Genomic DNA, 20,632 nt, shown 5'->3' with positions numbered 1-20,632 from the left:
AGATCACGGCACCAACCTCATTTATGGCCATTCTACACATTATCATCCTCCGGATAATACTTTGTCAGATTGCGCTGGTCTACTAAAGTAATTCACAGCTTGGTCTTGATGGCGAGTTTTCTCCAGAAATGACAGCAACTCTTTGTTTACAAGTTTGTGGACATTTGAGCAGTTGCTGTTATGTGATGTGTATTTGACAGGATGGGCTCTACCTCATGTTATTTTCATAGGTAAGTTTTGTTTTCACTTGGTTTATTTAAAAGTAGAATTGTATAATATACCAATATATGTTTATTAAATGTTGATTATGTTTTAAACTTCAACACTTTCCAATTTAGAATATTTCATCCTGCACTAACTGCAGCAAAGAAAGTTATATTTAAAATATGGCATGAACCCACATTCCCAGCAGATAAAATGTGGCTTATTAAACTAAATAGCGCTGTTAGAACGTTTTACAGCAAGAATTAACAGAGCTAAACCCCAAACAATTAAGGCATGGTCTGATTTTATTGAGAAAATGTCTTATATAATAACTAGATAAACTAAAGCATGCCGAAAGATAAATAATTTTATATTACAGGTGTATAAAGGTCAATTCTCACCCCAGAGTTTTTCTTTGCCTGTGTATTGTTATTTATTTATTTTTTTTAAATGTATTTTTATTTAATGCAATTCCTTGCTTGTATATAGTTCTTGCTAAATATGAATGCTAGTTTTGTTCTGCAAATAATAAATAATCACAAAAAATTTGACATTTCAAGCTTCATGTGGATATATTTCTTTTGTCTGGGAAGCAACTATTCACGAAGATACCAGTGCGTTTGTTGACTAAAAAACTGTGATAAAAGCACACGTCAGTTTCGAGCTTCTCCCCTTGAGAAACATAAGTCTATAGCAATTGATGATTGGCTCCTTTACTAGTAGGCAGGGCTAAATTTGGCATATTGACTGTAACAGCTTATTAGCCAGCAGCTGGCTCTCTGCGACTCCCACACGGTCGCCCATTGAAACTAAGCAGGGCTGCGCCAGGTCAGTACCTGAATGGGAGATCAAATGGGAAAGCTAGGTTGCTGTCGGAAGTGGTGTTAGTGAGGCCAGTAGGGGGTGCCCAACCTGTAGTCTGTGTGGGTCCTAATGGCCCAGTATAGTAATGGGGACTCTATACTGCTCAGTGAGCGCCGTGTTTCGGATGACATGCTAAACCGAGGTCCTGACTCTTAGTGGTTGTTTAAAATTCAAGGATGTCCTTTGAAAAAGAGTAGGGATTTTACCCCGGCATCCTGGCCAAATTTCCCCACTAGCCTCTGTCCATCATGGCCTCCTAACTCTCCCCATATCATAACTGGCTTCATCAATCTGTCTCCTCTCCACCAATCACCTTGTGTGCGGTGTGGCGCAAAATGTCTGCCGTTGCATCATCCAGGTGGATCCTGCACACTGGTGGTGGATGATGAGATTCCCCCTATGTGTAAAGTGCTTTGAGTGCCCAGAAAAGCGCTATATAAATGTAGGGAACTATTATTATTGTTGTTATTAATAACAATTTTCCCCATTCAAAACTTTAGGGGTGACACGACTAGTGTATTCTGTAGTCTTTGAGTATACTTAAGCAAAGTTGATACTTATTTTGTGCAATGACTTGGATGATTGTAAAGGTTATCCAAACCTAAAAATATCAACCAATCCTGATAAACTGAGAAAAAAAATCTGTAAATGTCAGTCAAAAATAACAAAAAGATAACCAAAAAGGTGCGCTATACAGTATCATAACACTAAAACGTGTCAATCAGTAGATATTACGAAACTTGAAATAAGCACCCCTAAGCTTCTTCCTTGCAGCCTAAGTGAAGCTTTCAAGCTTTTCTCTGATTCAATTCTGTAAGCTTCCGTATTAAGATACATGGTAATATCAGCGCTTATCATTCAATCTGGAGCGGTTTATCATAAAAGAGAGTCTGCTGGTAAACTGCTGAGTCTGCTCTCGTATAACACAAAGCAGCACTTGGGACTTCTCTACTGTCATCAGCTTCTGGCTCTTCTGCTGGGCAAGAATTACAGACTGCACCAACCCACCGACTGCGGTTTTGACGTCTGCTACATCCAGCAGACCGTATTCCTAACCGGTGTCGCGAACAGAACAAAAGTGTCCTACTTTTTCACATTCTTTCTCTAAAGCTTCCACCATTGCATCCTCCCACCAATACGCCTTTCCATGTCTGAAATCTTAAGAACTCCGCAGCCTTGCAGAGATCAAAGAGAGATGAGTTTCAGCCAATGAGAGCCCTCCTCTCCACATGACAACACTCGAATCGTCCAATCAGCTGGCATCATTCTTCCTACTTTTTTTCGTCTGTCTCTGTCTGAATCACTGGCATAACAAAATACGATTTATTAGTCTTCACTCTTGCATTGTCTCAAATGTTAATACGAAGGTGTTGTTTTCTTGCTCTTGAGCAGTTGATTTTTCTGAGCATCGCAGACGTTGAGGCACTTCTAATCCGTAAGCAGGGATTACTAAATTTAACTGAAGGCTTTGAAGTTTGTGCACTAGAGTCGGTCACAGACACACCATATTGCCCAGAGTTTTCCACAGCAGGTCTCAGCGGTAATGGGTTTATGAATCAGCGGCCTCACAGAATGAGATTATTAGCACACTGACATCTTCATTAATTTTTCTCTTAGAGGTGTGTGGTATTTTTGTCCATGATGATTTTTGCAATTGTTGTTTTAATGATGCACGAGCTGACATTTTTGAATGTCACTCACTTTGCAAAACACAAACAGAGTCTTTGAGAGTCCAAAAGCTTTCACTGTAGGATGAAGCCTATAAGAGTAAGGTTATAATAATCAGCATATAATTATTCTCATGAAAACAACATATATGCTGCATTACTTTTTGTTTTTGCATTTAAATTAAAATACTAAAGAAAGTCTTATCACTCAAGCAAGAGCTTACATTTCAGTATCAATATACTGCATTAGTGTGATTATAAAAGTGATATCAACTTTGAAGAATAATAAAATTTTCAAGTGTTCACACTTAGCTGATAATCAATAAAGCGTAATATCCTTGAGCCCGGGGCTCCCTCCCGTTAGAAGGGCAAGAGAGGAGTTCGTGCAATAGTGTGATTATAAAAGTGATATCAACTTTGAAGAATAATTCTTGATCTTTTAAATTAAATGCTTTCATAGATTTCACCAACATATAACCTGCAGTACATCTCGATTATAACAATTAGAAACAATTAGTGTGGTTGCCAAACAAGTTAATGTTGAGCTCTCCTTCCTTTTCCTCTATTTTATGTAGAACAATTTACAATATTTCACTTTATTTAAATTCCTACTTAGATTATTTTTGCTACCACAAAATATCCAAAATTCTAGAGTTGTGTAATTAATTAAAATTCAATTTAGAGGATTCCACAAAGCTGTTTTTTTCCCACCTGACCTCATGAGGAAACGTAACTATTTTACGTTTTGTTATTTTATTAACTAATTTGTATTATTTGTACAGGGTCAGTGGTAAAATATTGTACAATTGTCAAGAGTTCACACTTAGCTATAATCAATAAAGCGTATTTGGCATGCTGTCCCGGGAGAGAGCCCTCAGCTCGTAATATCCTCGAGCCCGGGCTCCCTCCCATTAGAAGGGCGTGAGGGGAGTTCGAGCTCAGGTAGGTCTCGAGAACTCCCCTGCTTGTCGCCGTGTGAGAAGTGTAAACTAAGGTTGTCTTGGGTGATAATTTGGTTTAGTCGATTGGCTATGATTTATGTTTTTGGACAGTGGGAGAACCGGGGAACCCGGGGGAACCCACGCAAACACAGGGAGAACATGTAAACTCCGCACAGAAACACCGACCAGCCTGATAGGAGATTGCTGTGAGGCAACAGTGCTAGCCACTGAGCCACCGTGTCGCCCTATTGGAAAAAGGAGGGAAGTAGGGGTGGAAGGGGGGAAGCTTCGAGAAGAAGATAACTGGAGTGAAAAACTCTGGTTATTTATAATACTTCCATAATCATCTAATAGGGCAGATTACAGAGCTAAAGAGGAGCTCAATCTGCCCAGTTGGTGGAATGAACTCCCTAACTGCATCAGAACGGCAGAGTCACTCGCTGTCTTCAAAAAGCGACTAAAAACTCAACTATTTAGTCTCCACTTTTACTTACTAATATGCTACTACCTCTCTGACTCCTCAACTAACTACAAAAAAAAAATTACTAATGCTTTCCTTCTTAGACTTTACACATCTGAAACTTGCCTACAGCAGTTATTCATTGTTGCTCTTATAGTTGTGTAAATTGCTTCCTTGTCCTCATTTGTAAGTCACTTTGGATAAAAGCGTCTGCTAAATGACTAAATGTAAATGTGAATGAATAAACCACACTTAAAAAAGGAGGTGTGGCACCAAACCTTGCAGCTAAACCCTAAATTGCGGGATAAGAAAATTGTACAAATGAGATCATATGAATTCATATGAATTAGCTACTAAATCAAAAAGTTACAAATTGTTGTGAGATTGTGTTGGTTTTTTCACATGGAAATCAGTGAGAGTTCAGAAAAAAACTGTGCACTAGTGTGTAACCATAAATCAGAACAGTGCAGCTCTTAAAGTGACAGTACACTATATTCCTGTTGCCGACTGTGCTTATCATTACCACTCAAACAACAAAAGACAAAAAAGGACAAAATCACTCATAGCTCTTAAAGCACAAGTTTGTTTTTTTATTTTGTGTCATTTTACTTTGGTTCTGAGAGTTGTGAAATTCCATGATCTTTGAGAGAAATTCTATGAATTTAAAGAGGGAAATTTTGGGGAGTCTGACAATATTACGGTACAAAAATTGAATAACCACAATAGAAAAAAATGCTTTTCTTACTTTTTGTCTTGCTTCCACTCCAAATAATAAAAAAATTAGAGCAAGTGAAAATTTTGAGATTTTTTCTTATATATAGTCAGAAGAAACAAGTCACAATAAACAGATTTTCCTTAAAATGAGCAAAATTTCCTGCCAGTGGAGGAAGTGAAATAATCTGGTTTTCTCTTTGAAAAACAAGACAAAAAATTTTAAGTAAGATTTTTTTGCATAAATCATATACATTCTGTACAAATACAGTGAATAAATACAAATCTGCAGCATCTGCTTAACTATAATTCAGACTAAGCATTGCAGATCTCTGAGTTGTGACTATTGTGGATGTGCACATTGCGATATAGATGCAAAAACGATATATTGTGCAGCGCTAACTATACATACATATACACACTTATGTTTTGGTCATATGGCCCACTGATAATTGTTTTGAATTATCGTGATTAATGATAATTTTGACCAACTTAATTATGTATTAATATAATTATGAATTTTACAGAATTAGGCAGCCCTACCAAACACATTGTAAAATATCCTTAAAACACCTCTGCTTCATAACCAAGAGTAAATTGCTAAACAATTGTTAAATAAAAGTGTGCCATACAATTCTGTAGCCCCCGCTTAACTATATAATTCAGACTCAACATTACAGATCCTTGTGATGTGACTATTGCGGATGCGCACAGTGCGCTATCGATGCTAAAACGATATATTGTGCAGCCCCTATATATAGACATACATATGCACACATATGTTTTGGCCATATGGCCCACTGATAATTGTTTTAAATTATCGTGATTAAGGATAATTTTGACCAACATAGTTATAACTATGAATTTTACAAAATTAGGCAGCCCTACCAAACACACATAACATATCCATAGAACACATCTGCTTCATAACCAAGAGTAAATTGTTAAACAACAGTGTGTCACATTTGGCATTATATTTTTTCCTAATTACCCACAGTGATCTCGATAAACTAACACAAACTTCAAAGTGCTTCAAAAATAATAATATAATATGCTCCCCTTGCTGGGAACAGAAAATAATCATATTTTAAGTCAGTTTCTCTTATTATTAATGTGTCTAATCAAACAGAGATCACTTGTTTCAGGCAGTCTAGGCCAGAGGAACTCATTAACTTATATTTGTGAATACATACTATCAATAGTCTAGATCTCGAATACTGGACAACATCATTTATTGAGATGTATTTCCATTAATAAACAGTCTTAAATTAGGGTCAATAGGATTTAAAAAACTCTCAAGATTTCTCTCCACATAAACAGAACATTGCACTGGCATCTTGAACATACTGTGTACATATTACACACAAACATCAGCAGCAGCAGCAACACTCAGCGGACAGTTTCCCAAACTTCCCCGCTTCTATTACCGGAGAAGCAAGTTCCTGTCTAAGTGATGAATTATTGAAATAAGCTGTGCCTAATCTAATGGAGATCAGGGTTGTTGCGGTGCTGGGAGGCAGATGTCAGTCAGAGTTGACACATGTGACAGGAGTGTGTGTCAGTGTCCAGAGGCGATGAGAAAGGCCCTGGGGAGCAGCTGTCTCGGGTCATTAATGGGGAGAGGGCTAGCAGGCAGGGCGGTCGGCCCTGAATATGGCTGTGATGGTTGACACGTGGGTTAGGGCTAACCCATGTGTCCGGTAAGCACTGGGTACACTGTGACTGCAGTGAGGCAAACTCAGCCATGCTTTGCATCATCAGACCCCGAGGAGATGAGCAGCGGCTGTTGTTCAGCACAGCTCCCCCTATAGAGAATCAGAGCTGGGAGTGATGCAACTCTTCTCAGCAAGGGAGCTTCGACAACATGCACATGCACGTAAAAAGAAAAAAAGAAGCACAACAAACAGAAAATAACAAAGCAAAGATCCTTTTCTGAAGCACATCACGCATGATTACTGGCAGAGTTTATAGAATATTGCATAAGAATGAACTGCAGAATGTGATTTTAAGTAAATATGCTCATGAAGTGGTGAACAAATGTTATTCTTACATTAGATTAAGTGAACTGTAGCATTTGAAATTTTTCTTTCTTTAAAATAAACTGTTTAATTGCACAGGTACTAGCAAATCTGAATTGATGTAAACACTTATTAATGTAAAAAAAAATCTTAATTTAATAGCAAATAAATGTCAAAATGATCTTTTTTCTAACTTTTGAGTTAGAAAAACAACACTGTAAAGCCCATCAGTCAACTTCATCAAATGAAATGAGTGCAGTATACTCAGTTGGTTTGAATTCTCCTCATTTATTGAGGTTTTCTGTGCTTAAATTGCTTTGTTTACTTAAATGGTTTAAGTTGAAATCAGGATTAGTTTTTTATTTTTTAACTCAAATGGTTTGTTGCAATCGGTTTTCTCAAACGGCCTTAACTTATTAACTTATACGTTTACAGCACTCATTACGGTAATTTTTTTTTAACTTAATTGTTAATAATTATTGGGTTTTACAGTGAAGAAGTAAAAATTATTTAGTAACATGAAATTACCTTGATTAACTACGAACTCCATACTAACTTAATTACGATAAATTAACAATTTATTTATTTATTTGTTATTTATTTATTTTTAGAATTTTTTTTTCACTGACAAGTTTTATATGTCATCTAAAGGCATCTCTGGCACAGCTTCCCAGCATCATCAGTGTAGTGCAAAGTAAGGCTCAAGAATGAGTCCATATAGTCCTACATGACCAGAGATCAGATATGACTACAAAGTCGCCACAGAAAAATAAATCAGCCACAGTGATACATAGGCAGCATAATAAAAAGAATTGTCTCGGAAAAATTAGATCGATTACAGGTTCTGAACTTTTCGATTAATCTCCCAGCCTTACCTTGAAACATGTACAGTTGAAGTCAGAACTATTAAACCCCTTGAATTATTAGCCCCCTGTTTATCTTTTTCCCCAATTTCTGTTTAACGGAGAGAAGATTTTTTTCAACACATTTCTAAACATACTAGTTTTAATAACTCATTTCTAATGACTGTCTTATTTTATCTTTGCCATGATGGCAGTAAATAATATTTAACTAGATATTTTTCAAGACACTTAAAGTGACATTTAAAGGCTTAATTAGGTTAATAAGGTCAACTAGGCAGGTTAGGGTAGTTAGGCAAGTTATTCTATTACAATGCTTTGTTTTGTAAACAATCAAAATATATATATATATATATATATATATATATATATATATATATATATATATATATATATATATATATATATATATATATATAGCTTGAAAGAGCTAATAATTTTGACCTTAAAATGGTGTTTAAAAATGTAAAACTGCTTTTATTTTAGCCAAAATAAAACAAGTAAGACTTTCTCCAGAAGAAAAAGAAAAATATTATCTGACATACTGCGAAAATGCACTGGCTCTGTTAAACATCATTTGGGAAATATTTTAAAAAGAAAATAAAATTCAAAGGGGTTTAATAATTCTGATTTCAACTGCAGGTGGCTTTTCTAATCCACAGCATGAACTGCTCAAGATTTATTTAAAGTGAATATATAATGTGGCTACCATATGTCACAATTATAAGCGGCCTGGCAACAGTATCTTTCCATACTTTTGGAAAACTTCCATAAAAATGCATTAAAACAGGCCAAATGCACAGATGCTCCATAGACTCACATGACAAAAAAAGCTTCACAGAGAAAATGGCGGATGGCAACAGTTGTTAAGGTATGATGGACAGTCACATTTCATTTTTATTTATTTTTTTGGTAAATATGGGCTTAGCGATGGACAAAATGTTGGATAAGCTACAAATTTAAGCCTTTAAACACAGCAAAAACACATTCTGTTGTTTTTCTGGAGAACTCTGAAAGTCTAAGCAAAAAATCACGGCTCTGAAAACAGCGCGCTGAAGTCTGAATGAAAAAGGGGTTTATAAATATTAATTCTGTAATGAGTCATGTTTTATTTTTCAGATGAAAAAAATCTTGCTCTATAAGACGCTTAATTAAAATGATTGTAGAAATGCTGTACATTAGCATGACAATGATAAGTGCTGCAAAACCAGCCGTCTTTCTTCTGCATATAAAGCCCCATACATTCAACAGAGACCGAAAAAGAAAAAGCGCATAGCTGTAATTAACATGATAGAGAAGACTGGGGATTTTTAGCAGCAAACACTAATTCCATATGACCTACTTATTTTCAAACTGCCTCTAGTTATAGCTATACTGGTTACATCAAAACAGCAACTATTTGCACTCTGTTTGCTTTCCAATTGTTTAAACTTCACAACGATAGCTAAAACTAATACAAAAAAGCACGAAAGAAGAGACCATGGCAGACTGACTAAACTTAGTCCAGACTAAACTCCTGTCCATTAGTGATGATGGAGTGGGCCTTTGAGACACAGGCCATTAGGTTGCAAGAGTGTGTGTGTGGAAAATGGGCACTATTTCTCACGCACTTCCTCTTCGACAGCACCAGTGATGATACTCAAAGCATAGGCAGGAGCGAGGGAGTCAGGGATGAGGGAGGATGAGAGAGAGAGATGAGTGTGTCCCTGGAAGACCGAGGCTGTTGGACAGCAGTGTGGGGAGAGGGAGTTTTCCCCTGTCTCTAAGCCTGGATGTTGAAATGTAGGCCATGGAGAAGAGGACGGAGAAGGTAATGGCTCTACGACTTTCGATAAATCATGAAACAATGGCAAAATCTGAGATGTAAACAAGTTGACTACAGTAACTATGAGATTTGTCTTTATATAAAAATGTTTTATAACGCGTCAATAAAAATACTGGCTCCTTTTTTAGCAATGTTTTGGCATTATTTTTTCCAATTTTTCTAAAAAACACTTTGTTAAAGTGTGCTGTAAGCCTTGAAACAAACCATTATGAAGAAACTCCTGAAAATCAAAATGAAACGAGAAGAAAAACAAAGTTAATGTTTACTTAACAGCTTAAATGAGGGAAAGAGCTACATGAAAGAGCTCAATGAAGCACTGCAGATGGCATAATCAAATAAAAATTATAGAAATAGTTTTAAAAAATCATGATGATATATAAATAGGCAACACGGTGGCTCAGTGGATAACACTGTCACCTCACAGCAAGAAGGTCGCTGGTTTGAGTCCCAGCTGGGTCAGTTGGCGTTTTTGTGAGCTGTTTGCATGTTCTCGCTGTGTCGTGTGGGTTTGCTCCAGGTGCTCCAATTTCCCTCACAGTCCAAAGACATGCGGTTTAGGTAAATTGAATAAACTAAATTGGCCATATTGCATGTGTGTGAATGAGTGTGTATGGATATTTTCCAGTACTGGGTTGCAGCTGGAAGGGCATTCGCTGTGTAATGCATATGCAGGATAAGTTATCAGTTCCAAATTTCAAGAAGTCATTTGGTGGCAGGGCTAAGTTAAGTTGCCAGTTCATTCTGCTGTGGCGACCCCAAATCAATATAATGAGTAAACCAAAGGAACACACACACACACACACACACACGCACACACACACACACACACACACACACACATATATATATATATATATATATATATATATATATATATATATATATATATATATATATATATATATATATATATATATATATATATATATACATACATACAGTTGAAGTCAGAATTATTAGCCCCCCTGACTTATTAGCACCCCTGTTTATTTTTTTTCCCCACTTTCTGTTTAATGGAGGGAAGATTGTTTCAGCACATTTCTAAGCATAATAGTTTTAGAAACCTATTTCCAATAACTGATTTATTTAATCTTTATCATAATGACAGTAAATAATATTTTACTTGATATTTTTCAAGACACTTCTGTACAGCTTAAAGTGGCATTTAAATGCTTAACTAGGTTAAAAAGGTGAACTAGGCAGGTTAGGGTAATTAGGCAAGTTATTGTATAACAATGGTTTGTTCTAAATAGTTTAAAGGGGCAATAATTTTGTCCCAAAATAGTTTTTTTTTTTTTTTTTTTTAATTAAACACTGCTTTTATTCTATATAAGACTTTCTCCAGAAGAAAAAACATTATCAGGCATAATGTGAAAATTTCCTTGCTTTGTTAAACATCATTTGGGAAATATAAAAAAAGATTAAAAAAAATTAAAAAGGGGCTAATTATTCTGATTTCAACTATATATATATATATATATATATATATATATATATATATATATATATATATATATATATATATATATATATAGTAATTATAAATTATATATTGTAAAATTTTTTTTTTACTTTTATTTTATATTAATTACATTTCTTCTAAATATAAAATAAAAAAGTCAGGTTAAAGATGAATAATATGGTACAAAATTATAACTGATAAAAAAACATAAAATATGCCATGTTTACTTTTACTTTGTTAGACAACACAATTTCAACGTATTCAAATTAATTTAAGTTTTTGACCACACTATAAAACATTTGTAAAAATAAATTTCAAAATATTGCATATTATCCCCTAAATAATATACATTTATAATAAAATTTATAATAATATTATAATTTAAAATATTTTTTAAGACTAATACAGAATAAATATACATTTCACCTAACCCAGTAAATCCAGAGAAACAAATCAACATGATTGTTTTAAAAACAAGTCCAATAAATGCAAACGTATTACAAAGCATATTAGCTCACAACAGGTTTGTCTTTAAAGGTTAACAGTTTAACAGTTACTATTATAGTAAATATAAATATATCCATATAAAAAATATGAATGGTGTATACATCCAAAACTGACTGCTGCAGTCTGTTATCTGTTTGAAATATCCTGATAATTACAGCATAACAGATGCAAACTTTGATTGCAATCAGGACGCCAGAAGTCAAACTTTACATATGGGTGTGTCTCCTGACATAATCAAAACTCAGACGAATGTAAATCAACACCATCATCCCGGTCTCCTCAAAAATAACAATCATTATATTTAACAGAGTGAACTGTGTCGGTCTGAATGTGGAGCAGCTTATAATGTGGAGGGAGCGATTATTCTGGCGACACTAATGCTTAGTCAAGGTGAATGCTAATTTGATTATAATGAGCAATGTTTAACTTGAGTCATTTAAGCTAAAAAATGAGACTTCGGAGCCTAATTCGGTGATGAGACGCGCGCATACAAAACAACTGTTAAATTATTCACGTAGATGTTCACGCTGTCGTGCAGATTAAAACATTTCCTTTTCGTCTCCCAGAAGCTTGAGTGGATAAATTCCATTAAATCCGTCCATTCCATGTTTATCTCAGCACGAGTTATCTCACCACAGTTATAACGAAACCCCAAATCCATGCTGCATAGTGTCCACGCGCAACAATGTAAGAGACGCATCCTTATCAGCAGACGCGCCTTCGTTTATCACTGAACTTAAGCATGTCTCCTCAGGAAAACGCAGCTAAACGTCTCACTCTTATATCTACACTAAACAAAACGCCAGTCTTCTATTAAACAAGAGTGTCTTACCTTTCCTTTTCTCCATACTGCGAGCACAGCGTCCTCTCTCTCACTCTCACTCAGTCATTCTGCCGTTACCGGAGTTCAGTTCTGCCGGGCACGAGCGCTTTCTCCTCAACGGCGCGAATTTTGAATCCCCGTGTTGTATTCGTGTCGTTGTGTTTGTCAGGCAGGCGACGGACGGACGGTTTGGTGTGTGTTTGTCAGGTGTGACGGTTAAACGGAGAGATGCGCGCAGCGAGCGGTTCAACGAGACGCGGGCGAATGAGGGAGCGAGCGCGCGCCAGGTTGGTGAGGTGAGCTCATAGAATGTAATAGTGACTGAGCTGATTTGAATCAGGGCTCCTCCTGCGCGCCCCTCACGGCAATTCTCCACCCAAAATATATATTTTATTTGCGCTCATGTTCCGCGCTCCGGTGCCGCGGCTCTGCGCCTCGGGAAACCAAAACTGATCGCATCGGACACGCGGCGTTGCTTTATCGATATTTCGTCTCTGACACCGTTTCAAAAGATCGATGTTCATTAATGAGGTGCTGAAAGATTCATATTTGACATTCTTGCTGCCTTGAAGCCAGAATGAGCTTTTAGAATGTAAATGCCTTGCTGAAACTGTCATGCCTGAGAGGGCAGAGAGAGGAGAACTTGTAGTCTGGTTTATCCGATTTATGCATTAAGCAATGTATGGCATGTAATAGTTGAATATTCTGCTTTATTTATTTTGGAAAATCACTACAACTATGTCTAAAACTATCTGTCATAAAGGAACAAACTTGGAGAGAGAACATACATTGCGTACTTGAGCAAAAGATGCCCTATTAAACTTTTATTGCAGCAATTATAATGTTATTTTCACTTATACTTGAGTAAAAGTGCAGGTGCATCTATTATGTAGACTTCTTGAAGGTAGTTCACTCAAAAATGAAAATTTATTCACCCTCAAGTGGTTACATTCCTTTATGAGTTTCCTTTTTCAATAGAACCCAAAATAAGATATTTTGAAAAATGTTAGAAGCTGTAACCATTGACTTCTATAGTAGTTAAAACAAATACTATGAATGTTAATGTTTCTAGGTTTACAATACTTTCATTCATTCATTCATTCATTTTCTTTTCGGCTTTGTCCCTTTATTAATCAGGGGTTGCTACAGCAGAATGAACTCCCAACATGCTAGCATATGTTTTACGCAGTGGATGCCCTTCCAGCCAAACCTGGGAAACACCCATACATTCTTGCATTCAAACACATACACTACGGTCAATTTAGCTTATTTAATTCACTTATAGCACAGAGAAAACCCATGCACCCACCCGGAGCTCGAACCAGCGACCTTCTTGCTGTGAGGAGATCATGTTACCCACTGTGCCACCATGATGCCTAACAATATTTTCTTTAAAATAATATATTTTGTTTTTTAATTAAAAAAAGAAACAAACAATTTTCTGAAAAGTGAAGGGTGAGTAAATATAGCAGCATTCTTCCGTTTAGGCAACTATCCCTTTAAGCATCACAAGCGAAAAGTACTGACTGATGAATGTTTATGTATTGCAAGTTAAAACAGTCATACACTAATTAAAACACACTAGTACTAAGGCCTACTGAATATTAAATATTCAAGTTTGAAAATGTGAAAATAACACTGTACTCCATATTTTGTACTTCTTGTATTTGCACTGTATTATGTACTTCTATGATTTCTATACTTCCTGCAGAGTTTAGCTCCAATTTGGTAAGAAATAGTATGCCTAAAACCTTGATTAGCTGCTTCAGGGAAGCTACAGCACACAAACATAGTTTTACATACTTTAAAATTGAAAGGCATGATGAAGTGTGGCTGCTTTTATTTGTTTAGTTTTCAACATGTACCATTAAAAATGCCCTATTGTAACTAAAGTTTTTAGCTGAATCTGTGGTCCTGGTTAATTCATATAATGGATGTCAATGGTTACACTTCTTTAGATTAAAAATAAACACATACAAACATGAACAAATCTATTCAAATCAACACACTGATGTGTTGATGAACCAAAACAACCAGTCTGTGTAAGATTCTGAGCATTATTCACTATTATTAGCTTTAATAACAGCCTGATCCAAGTATTTGTAGTATTCTGGTTTGAATAACTCTATGTTATCTTATTTCACTTCAAAATTGTCAGCCATGGTAACTATTATTTTGTGAAATTTAAACGTTTGCTCTGCTGCTGTGAAGGTCTACACGCACTCACTGTCTTGTCTACACCGCCTGACCTCCTGACTGAGTCCAATACACAAATGAATATTTCCGTGTGATTTACAAACTAATTTAATAGCTTAACTGAAAAGAATTTGCTCATTTATGGTTCGGACACCGCTATCTAAAATACAGTAGCTTTCTATTCTTCAATTTTCAAATATCACTTTCTAAATATCAAGGACACATATTAAAACATGTTCTAAAGTAAAAAAAAAAAAAAGTGCAATAAACGTTGAAATACGTTTTCCAACATAAAATACTTCATCTTCAATATAGATACTGAACTATGTGATTACAGCAGGTAACAAAGTAAAAAAAAATACTCTTCAACACCTATACTGAATGTGTTCCCTTAAATATAGGCAAATATAAAGACCAAAAAAGACATCCGGGTTGATAATGCGGCGGTGAAGACGCATGTTGTCTAAACTCCACAATATTACATGTGATTTATACCCTAATTTACTAGTATATCTAATTTGATATGCCATTCTTTTTATTCAAAGAACCTGTCTTCTAACTCTCCACTTAAAAATGAGCAAATCGTACAGGTGGCAAACAGCAAACTCAAGTTCAACATGCTTATTCCTGTCGAGAAAGCAGCAAAATGACAGATAACAAACCCGCACCTTCGCAGCTCACAGTCAATTCTCTAGTGAAGAAGCTTGAAAGTACATGACTGGGGAATTTGTTGCACTTCTAAATAGCTCTCTGGAACCAATCCACTCTTCAGTTGAATTGTTTGCCGTGACCTTAACAGACCAAAAAAAAAGGCTGGGACTTTTATCAAAATATCCTCTTTATTGCTCCTCAAAAAAAAAAAAAAAAAAAAGTTTGACAGCATGAGGGTGAGTAAATATACTAACCTGACTGATCTAAAGTGGATATTTCTAAATGTGTGGGCATTTTCAAACACATATGGGGTGGTTATCAAAAATCTAAAATTTAGAGTAAGAAGTTAATTTATATCACATCTACAGTATTAAATATGCAAATCATACACTCAAAAAAATGATATGTTGGCGTTAATTAACTTTTTTTTGTCCACTGGTTCCACGTAACCGAGTTAAGTTACCTTTAAGAAAGAATATTAATTTTAGGGAACTTAAGTTAGTTACATAAAGGTAATGTAATGTTGTTTAGTTCAATCAACGTAACATTTATAATTTAGCTTTAATCAATGTAGTTATTTAAGTTCAATTATTGTAAAATTGATATTGTTATGTTTAACCAAATAAAAAAAACAGTTTCTGTTTCATAGAGTTTATTCAATAGCATTTTTACAGTTTTACACATTTTCCAGCAATAAAATGGTTATCAAAATCCAAATACTGTCTTTATCTGTATCTTCACTTATTACAATAAGTTAAAATATTAATACTTTAAAAATAATAGTAATACAAGTATGAAGTAAATTGAAAACAATAAATGATTTTTAAAATATGCTTACAAAAGCATCATAAAATACACTTTTCAAAATAATACTTTTCATATATTACAAAAAACATTCAAAAATAATATTCTGCCTTCAAATGATTTATCAAAAATATACTTAGAAAAATTAAGTCTTCTTTTGTAAACTATACTGTACCTTCTTTACACTGAAAAAGCAGAGAACACTTCAGTTGTTCAAAGAAAGATTAACATTTTAAAGCAAAGTAACACGATCAGCAATACACCATAAATTAGACCAACCATCACAGAACATGCAATAGCTACACACATTCATCTCTGACACTTGCACCATTTATGCACATTTGCACCAGACACTTTCTTACAACCACTCCCTATATCTAAAAAACAAAACATTGTGCATGAAGTCTGCTTCACACAGGTGTGTGGGCTTGACAAACCACATGTAGAAGCATTCTTAATTCTTAAAATTTTTTGTATAATTAGCACATCTTGGGTGTATCGCCTCTTCTTGTTGATTTGCTGAATGTGTCCTCAATTGTAAGTCACTTTAGACAAAAAAGTCTGCTAAATGTCAATGTAACTACTGTAGATTCATAAGGTGGTGTTGCACATCAAGGCTTGCGCTTCATCATGCCCAGCATCCTAAAAAAGTCAGGTAAAAAAATACAAATTTACCAACAGATCAAAGGTGAAAGGAGGAATTGGTTTAAGAGGAAAATACAAAATGTTTAAAAAAATAAAAATAAAATAGCTTACCATGTACTCCCTCACTTAGGGGCTTTGAGGATGCATTCACACCTTTTTTTCCACTGGTGATGTTCTAAATGACATGAAATGACAATTAGTAATTTACTAAATAATTAGTAGTTAAAATTACTAGTAATTTTTACTGTACATCATTTTAATGTGTGTATAGGCATCTAAAGGCATAGTACCTGGATGATCCGGTCTCCTCAGCCAGATATGGGACTTTAGAGGTTGAGCTGTAAACCTGTAAAGGGAGAAAATAGATGTGAGTGAGCAAAGATTTAAAATAATAAAATATAATAATATAAATAGCAAACTACTAAACTTAAAAATTAAAAATAAGCTTACATTAAATATGTCATCATGCTAGATGTTATCCTATTTAAGTGTCACATATGCTTGTCAAGATTTTTAACAGTTAACAGGCTTGAATACAATTAGATAATAAATAACAATATGCCAACACCACATTTTAATTAATATTATGTAAGTTATGAAAACTGGCATTCAAACTCGACAAACTGCTTGACACTCATTTAAAATAAAGACTATCAAATCAAATAAAAAATCAAATCACTTTTATTGTCACATTATCAGCAGCACGTGTGCTATGATGAGTGAAAAGCTTAGACTATTCTAACATGACTATTCCTTACTACCAACGTTTGCAAATTTATTTTGGGGGAGTTAATATATACCAAGTATAAAATTTCACAGAAATGCAAAACAAACTATACATTTATATCTATAATGTGGAAAAGACACAGGGAACATGGCAATTTCATAGCAATACTATACACAAACACAACAGAGTATTACAAGAGAGTACATTTATGATTCAAATGTTGTCACAGCCTCAGTATAAGTACATAAAAAGTAAAAAAAAATCTCACCTGTATGTCCACATTGGGGAAAGCTTTGTGCACGTTCTCAATTTGTACTGTAATCTTTATCTTTTGATTCCTATAATATGGCGCCGAGCTGAGAGTGATCGTTGTGGTTTGAATCTTCTTACTTCCTGTGTTGTTTTGAAACTGCGCATGTGCAGATATTACTCCACCTATTGACCAAAATGCAGTACTGCAGAAGCAACACAACTCCCTTTCATTCATGTTACATAAGCGAGCTGTTTAAATGTGAAAACTAACTTTTTCTAATTTTTTCCAACACAACACTTTTATTTTTTATACACAAACATAGGCGAGTTGTTTAATTTAAACATAGTTACATTCTTTGGACCAACTAAAGCCATAATTCATTTTTTTGAGTGTAACAACAAACTAAAACTAATTAATACAACTCACCCTGCACCAATACAAGAAACTGTCAAGAGATATTTGTTACCCAGCTGAATCTTAGCATGTACCAGAGAATCTCAAGCCCACTCACTATGTCTTTACACTGTTTTCTATACATTTCTAAGCAATGCAAGCAGATGCTCAATGAACCAGTGTTCATACCTTCATATAAAACAATGCCTCACAGTTCACTTTATGTTTAGTGTGGGATGGGCACAAATATGGATACTGTTTCTAAGGGGGAACTAAAAATAAATTGGAAATCACTTATAAAGAGATTTTCCATTCTTGCAGCCTGGTAGCAAATTTTTCACGACCTGCTACTGGGCCAGGAGATTGGGGTTTGGGACCCCTGCTTTACACACCAGATGTGAGTCAGGTAATGTGACTTAGGGCGCAATCCCACTATGCTATCCAAACCATGCCCAGGCCTGTTTACTGGATCGTTTGAGAAGTGTGAGTGCTCTGTATCAGGCTCAGACGCAGTTCAGTTAGCCGGCCCTTGGAAGAGGTGTGCTAAAGCTCGGTTCACTTGGTAAGCTGAAGGCAAGACGTGACTTTAACGGGACTGTTTCATATGGATTTATTAATCGTTCTTACTGTTCAATGAAAGCAAACTGTCATAGTTTATTAAAGATGCAAACCCCTCACTGCACGACAGCTGCACCTTTAGCAAACTTCCTAATTCCTAAAGCACGAGGACTTTATGATTGTTTATAAGCGTCAAAAGTGGGTGATCTGTTTGCCGTTATATTTGACTGTGTGTCACTGCATTACAAATGACTAAAACAATATACGATAGCAATCTTCACTGTGCTGAGCAAGAACGCTTCACTTTCTGGTAAACTGAACAGCGCATCATCAATGACGTAAGCGCGCTTTGGCTCGAATGCAATGTGAGTGCTGGCCATTGGGGGAGACAGGAGGGGGGACATGCGTGCTTCAGCCCGGTTCAAGGCCATACCTGTCAACATTGGGATGTAAAAATAAGGGATATGGGGATTTACCCAGCCCCCCAAGTACAGAATCTGTTTAGGTAGCAGAGTCTGTTTATCACTATGGAGCGCGTCAGTTGACTGTCATTATGACTATTTTGAGGATTGAATATAAAGCAGAGATGGCAACTGTAATGAAAAGGACGTGAATTGCGGCGTTTAATGTTTATTTCAAAGTGTTTTCATGCTTGAACAAGGCGAAAGGACAGAAAAGACTATAGCTGCGTCCCAAATGGCACACTATACACTATGCACTCATGCACTATGTACTTATGCATTTACACACTCAACAGGATAGTATATGTATGTAGTGGTGTCCCAAATGGCACACTAATGTTTTTTTTACTAAGCGGAAATTCAAACCGTTTTCCTGATGACGTTTGACGATTGCCAAATCAGTGAAATAAACAACAGAATTATCAAATAATACCTGCCATGAGTATTGCCGCATTCACCATCGGGAGGCGCTATAATCACTCTCTTAGGAGAATTTTGCTTTCACCATCCAAAATAAATAAAGTTATCCAACATGTGCGTCCGACAGCTCCGCCCCTTCCGCTACGTAAGTTGAGTGCGTGAAGTGTCCATCATTACACACTTCATTTTAGCGGCTGAATGAGTGCATCATCCGGGTAATTAAAGTGCACTTAATATTTTTAGAGTTTTCAGTGTGAACACACTACTTACACTGTTTATACTACAAAATGGCGTAGAATAGTGCATAAGTATGCGATTTGGGACGCAGCTTAACTTTTAAGAGTGAGACCGGCCCCTGGTGGTTCGGCGGTATAGGTAGAGCAGGGATGTCAAACTCAATTCCTGGTGGGCCGCAGCCCTGCACAGTTTAGTTCCAGCCTTAATTAAACACACCTGATCAAACTAATTAAGTCCTTCAGGCTTGTTTGAAACCTACAGGTAAGTGTGTTGGAGCAGGGTTTATGGAGGCTCAGCTCTTTAATGTTTATTTGCCACCCTTCAGAGAAAGACTGAAAATACGGGAGAAATACGGGAACATACCTTTACGGGATGATATCGGGATAGAACTATAAAATACGGGAGAATCCTGGGAAAAATGGGAGGGTTGACAGGTATGTTCAAGGCAAATGTCCATAGTGTGAGTACGCCCTTAATAAAGGTTGAAAACACCTCTCTTTTGTAGCCTTTTCCACTGATCTCTCTTGTTCCTGTCCTGCAGCGACCTGAAGCTCACTTGGATGTAAATGTAGAAAACAAACATCGGGGGTGTTTGAAACAAGAGTGAAGGAATAGGCAGAGACCCGCTCGAAGAGATCAGATGAGCTAATACAATTTACTTCTAATTAACTAGCATTACATCTGTTGAATCGACTGCATTTCATTAAAACTTATTGATGCCTGTTTCATCCTCTCTTAAACGAATCAGGGGTATAAAGAGCCATAAGTTCTGTTTGCCGTCACACTATGACAAGAGAATCAATTTCCCAGGCATGTTTCCTGGGATTTCCAGTGTCACGGTGTCCTCGCAGTGGGGTTGTCAGCTTTGCGCTTCTAATGGTATGGATGCAGGCATGTCACTGGATATTATGATAATACATTACGTGTGAGTTAGACATTATTAAG

At 35.9% G+C, this 20,632-nt stretch overlaps 1 protein-coding gene and 1 long non-coding RNA gene across 11 annotated transcripts in view; both read right to left on the bottom strand.

Moving 5' to 3' along the window:
- Positions 1–20,632, bottom strand: part of tenm2b (teneurin transmembrane protein 2b) — a 599,580-nt gene that overhangs the window by 216,380 nt on the left and 362,568 nt on the right. For 3 of the 10 annotated variants that reach the window (XM_087301406.1, XM_087301404.1, XM_087301405.1), the window contains exon 1: positions 12,352–12,608. The exons of 6 other annotated variants lie outside the window; for them this stretch is intronic. Coding sequence is in view for 2 of the 4 variants with exons in the window: in XM_087301404.1 (XP_087157530.1) it covers positions 12,352–12,367 (16 nt within the window). In the remaining 2 variants the exon portion in view is untranslated. Of the gene's footprint in view, positions 1–12,351; positions 12,609–20,632 lie in introns of those variants that run through there. One more of the 10 variants, XM_087301407.1, reaches the window with a different exon arrangement.
- Positions 15,825–16,829, bottom strand: LOC147838899 (uncharacterized). Its single transcript, XR_015520489.1, has 2 exons — positions 16,750–16,829; positions 15,825–16,635 (listed from the first exon to the last, which is right to left on the bottom strand). It is a non-coding gene; the product is annotated as an uncharacterized LOC147838899 (long non-coding RNA).

The sequence above is a fragment of the Danio rerio genome, chromosome 21 (assembly GCF_052040795.2).
Source record: "Danio rerio strain M-AB ecotype USA chromosome 21, GRCz13ab, whole genome shotgun sequence".
In the NCBI taxonomy this organism is placed as follows: Eukaryota; Metazoa; Chordata; class Actinopteri; order Cypriniformes; family Danionidae; genus Danio; species Danio rerio.
This window is presented reverse-complemented; position numbering and strand designations above follow the sequence as displayed.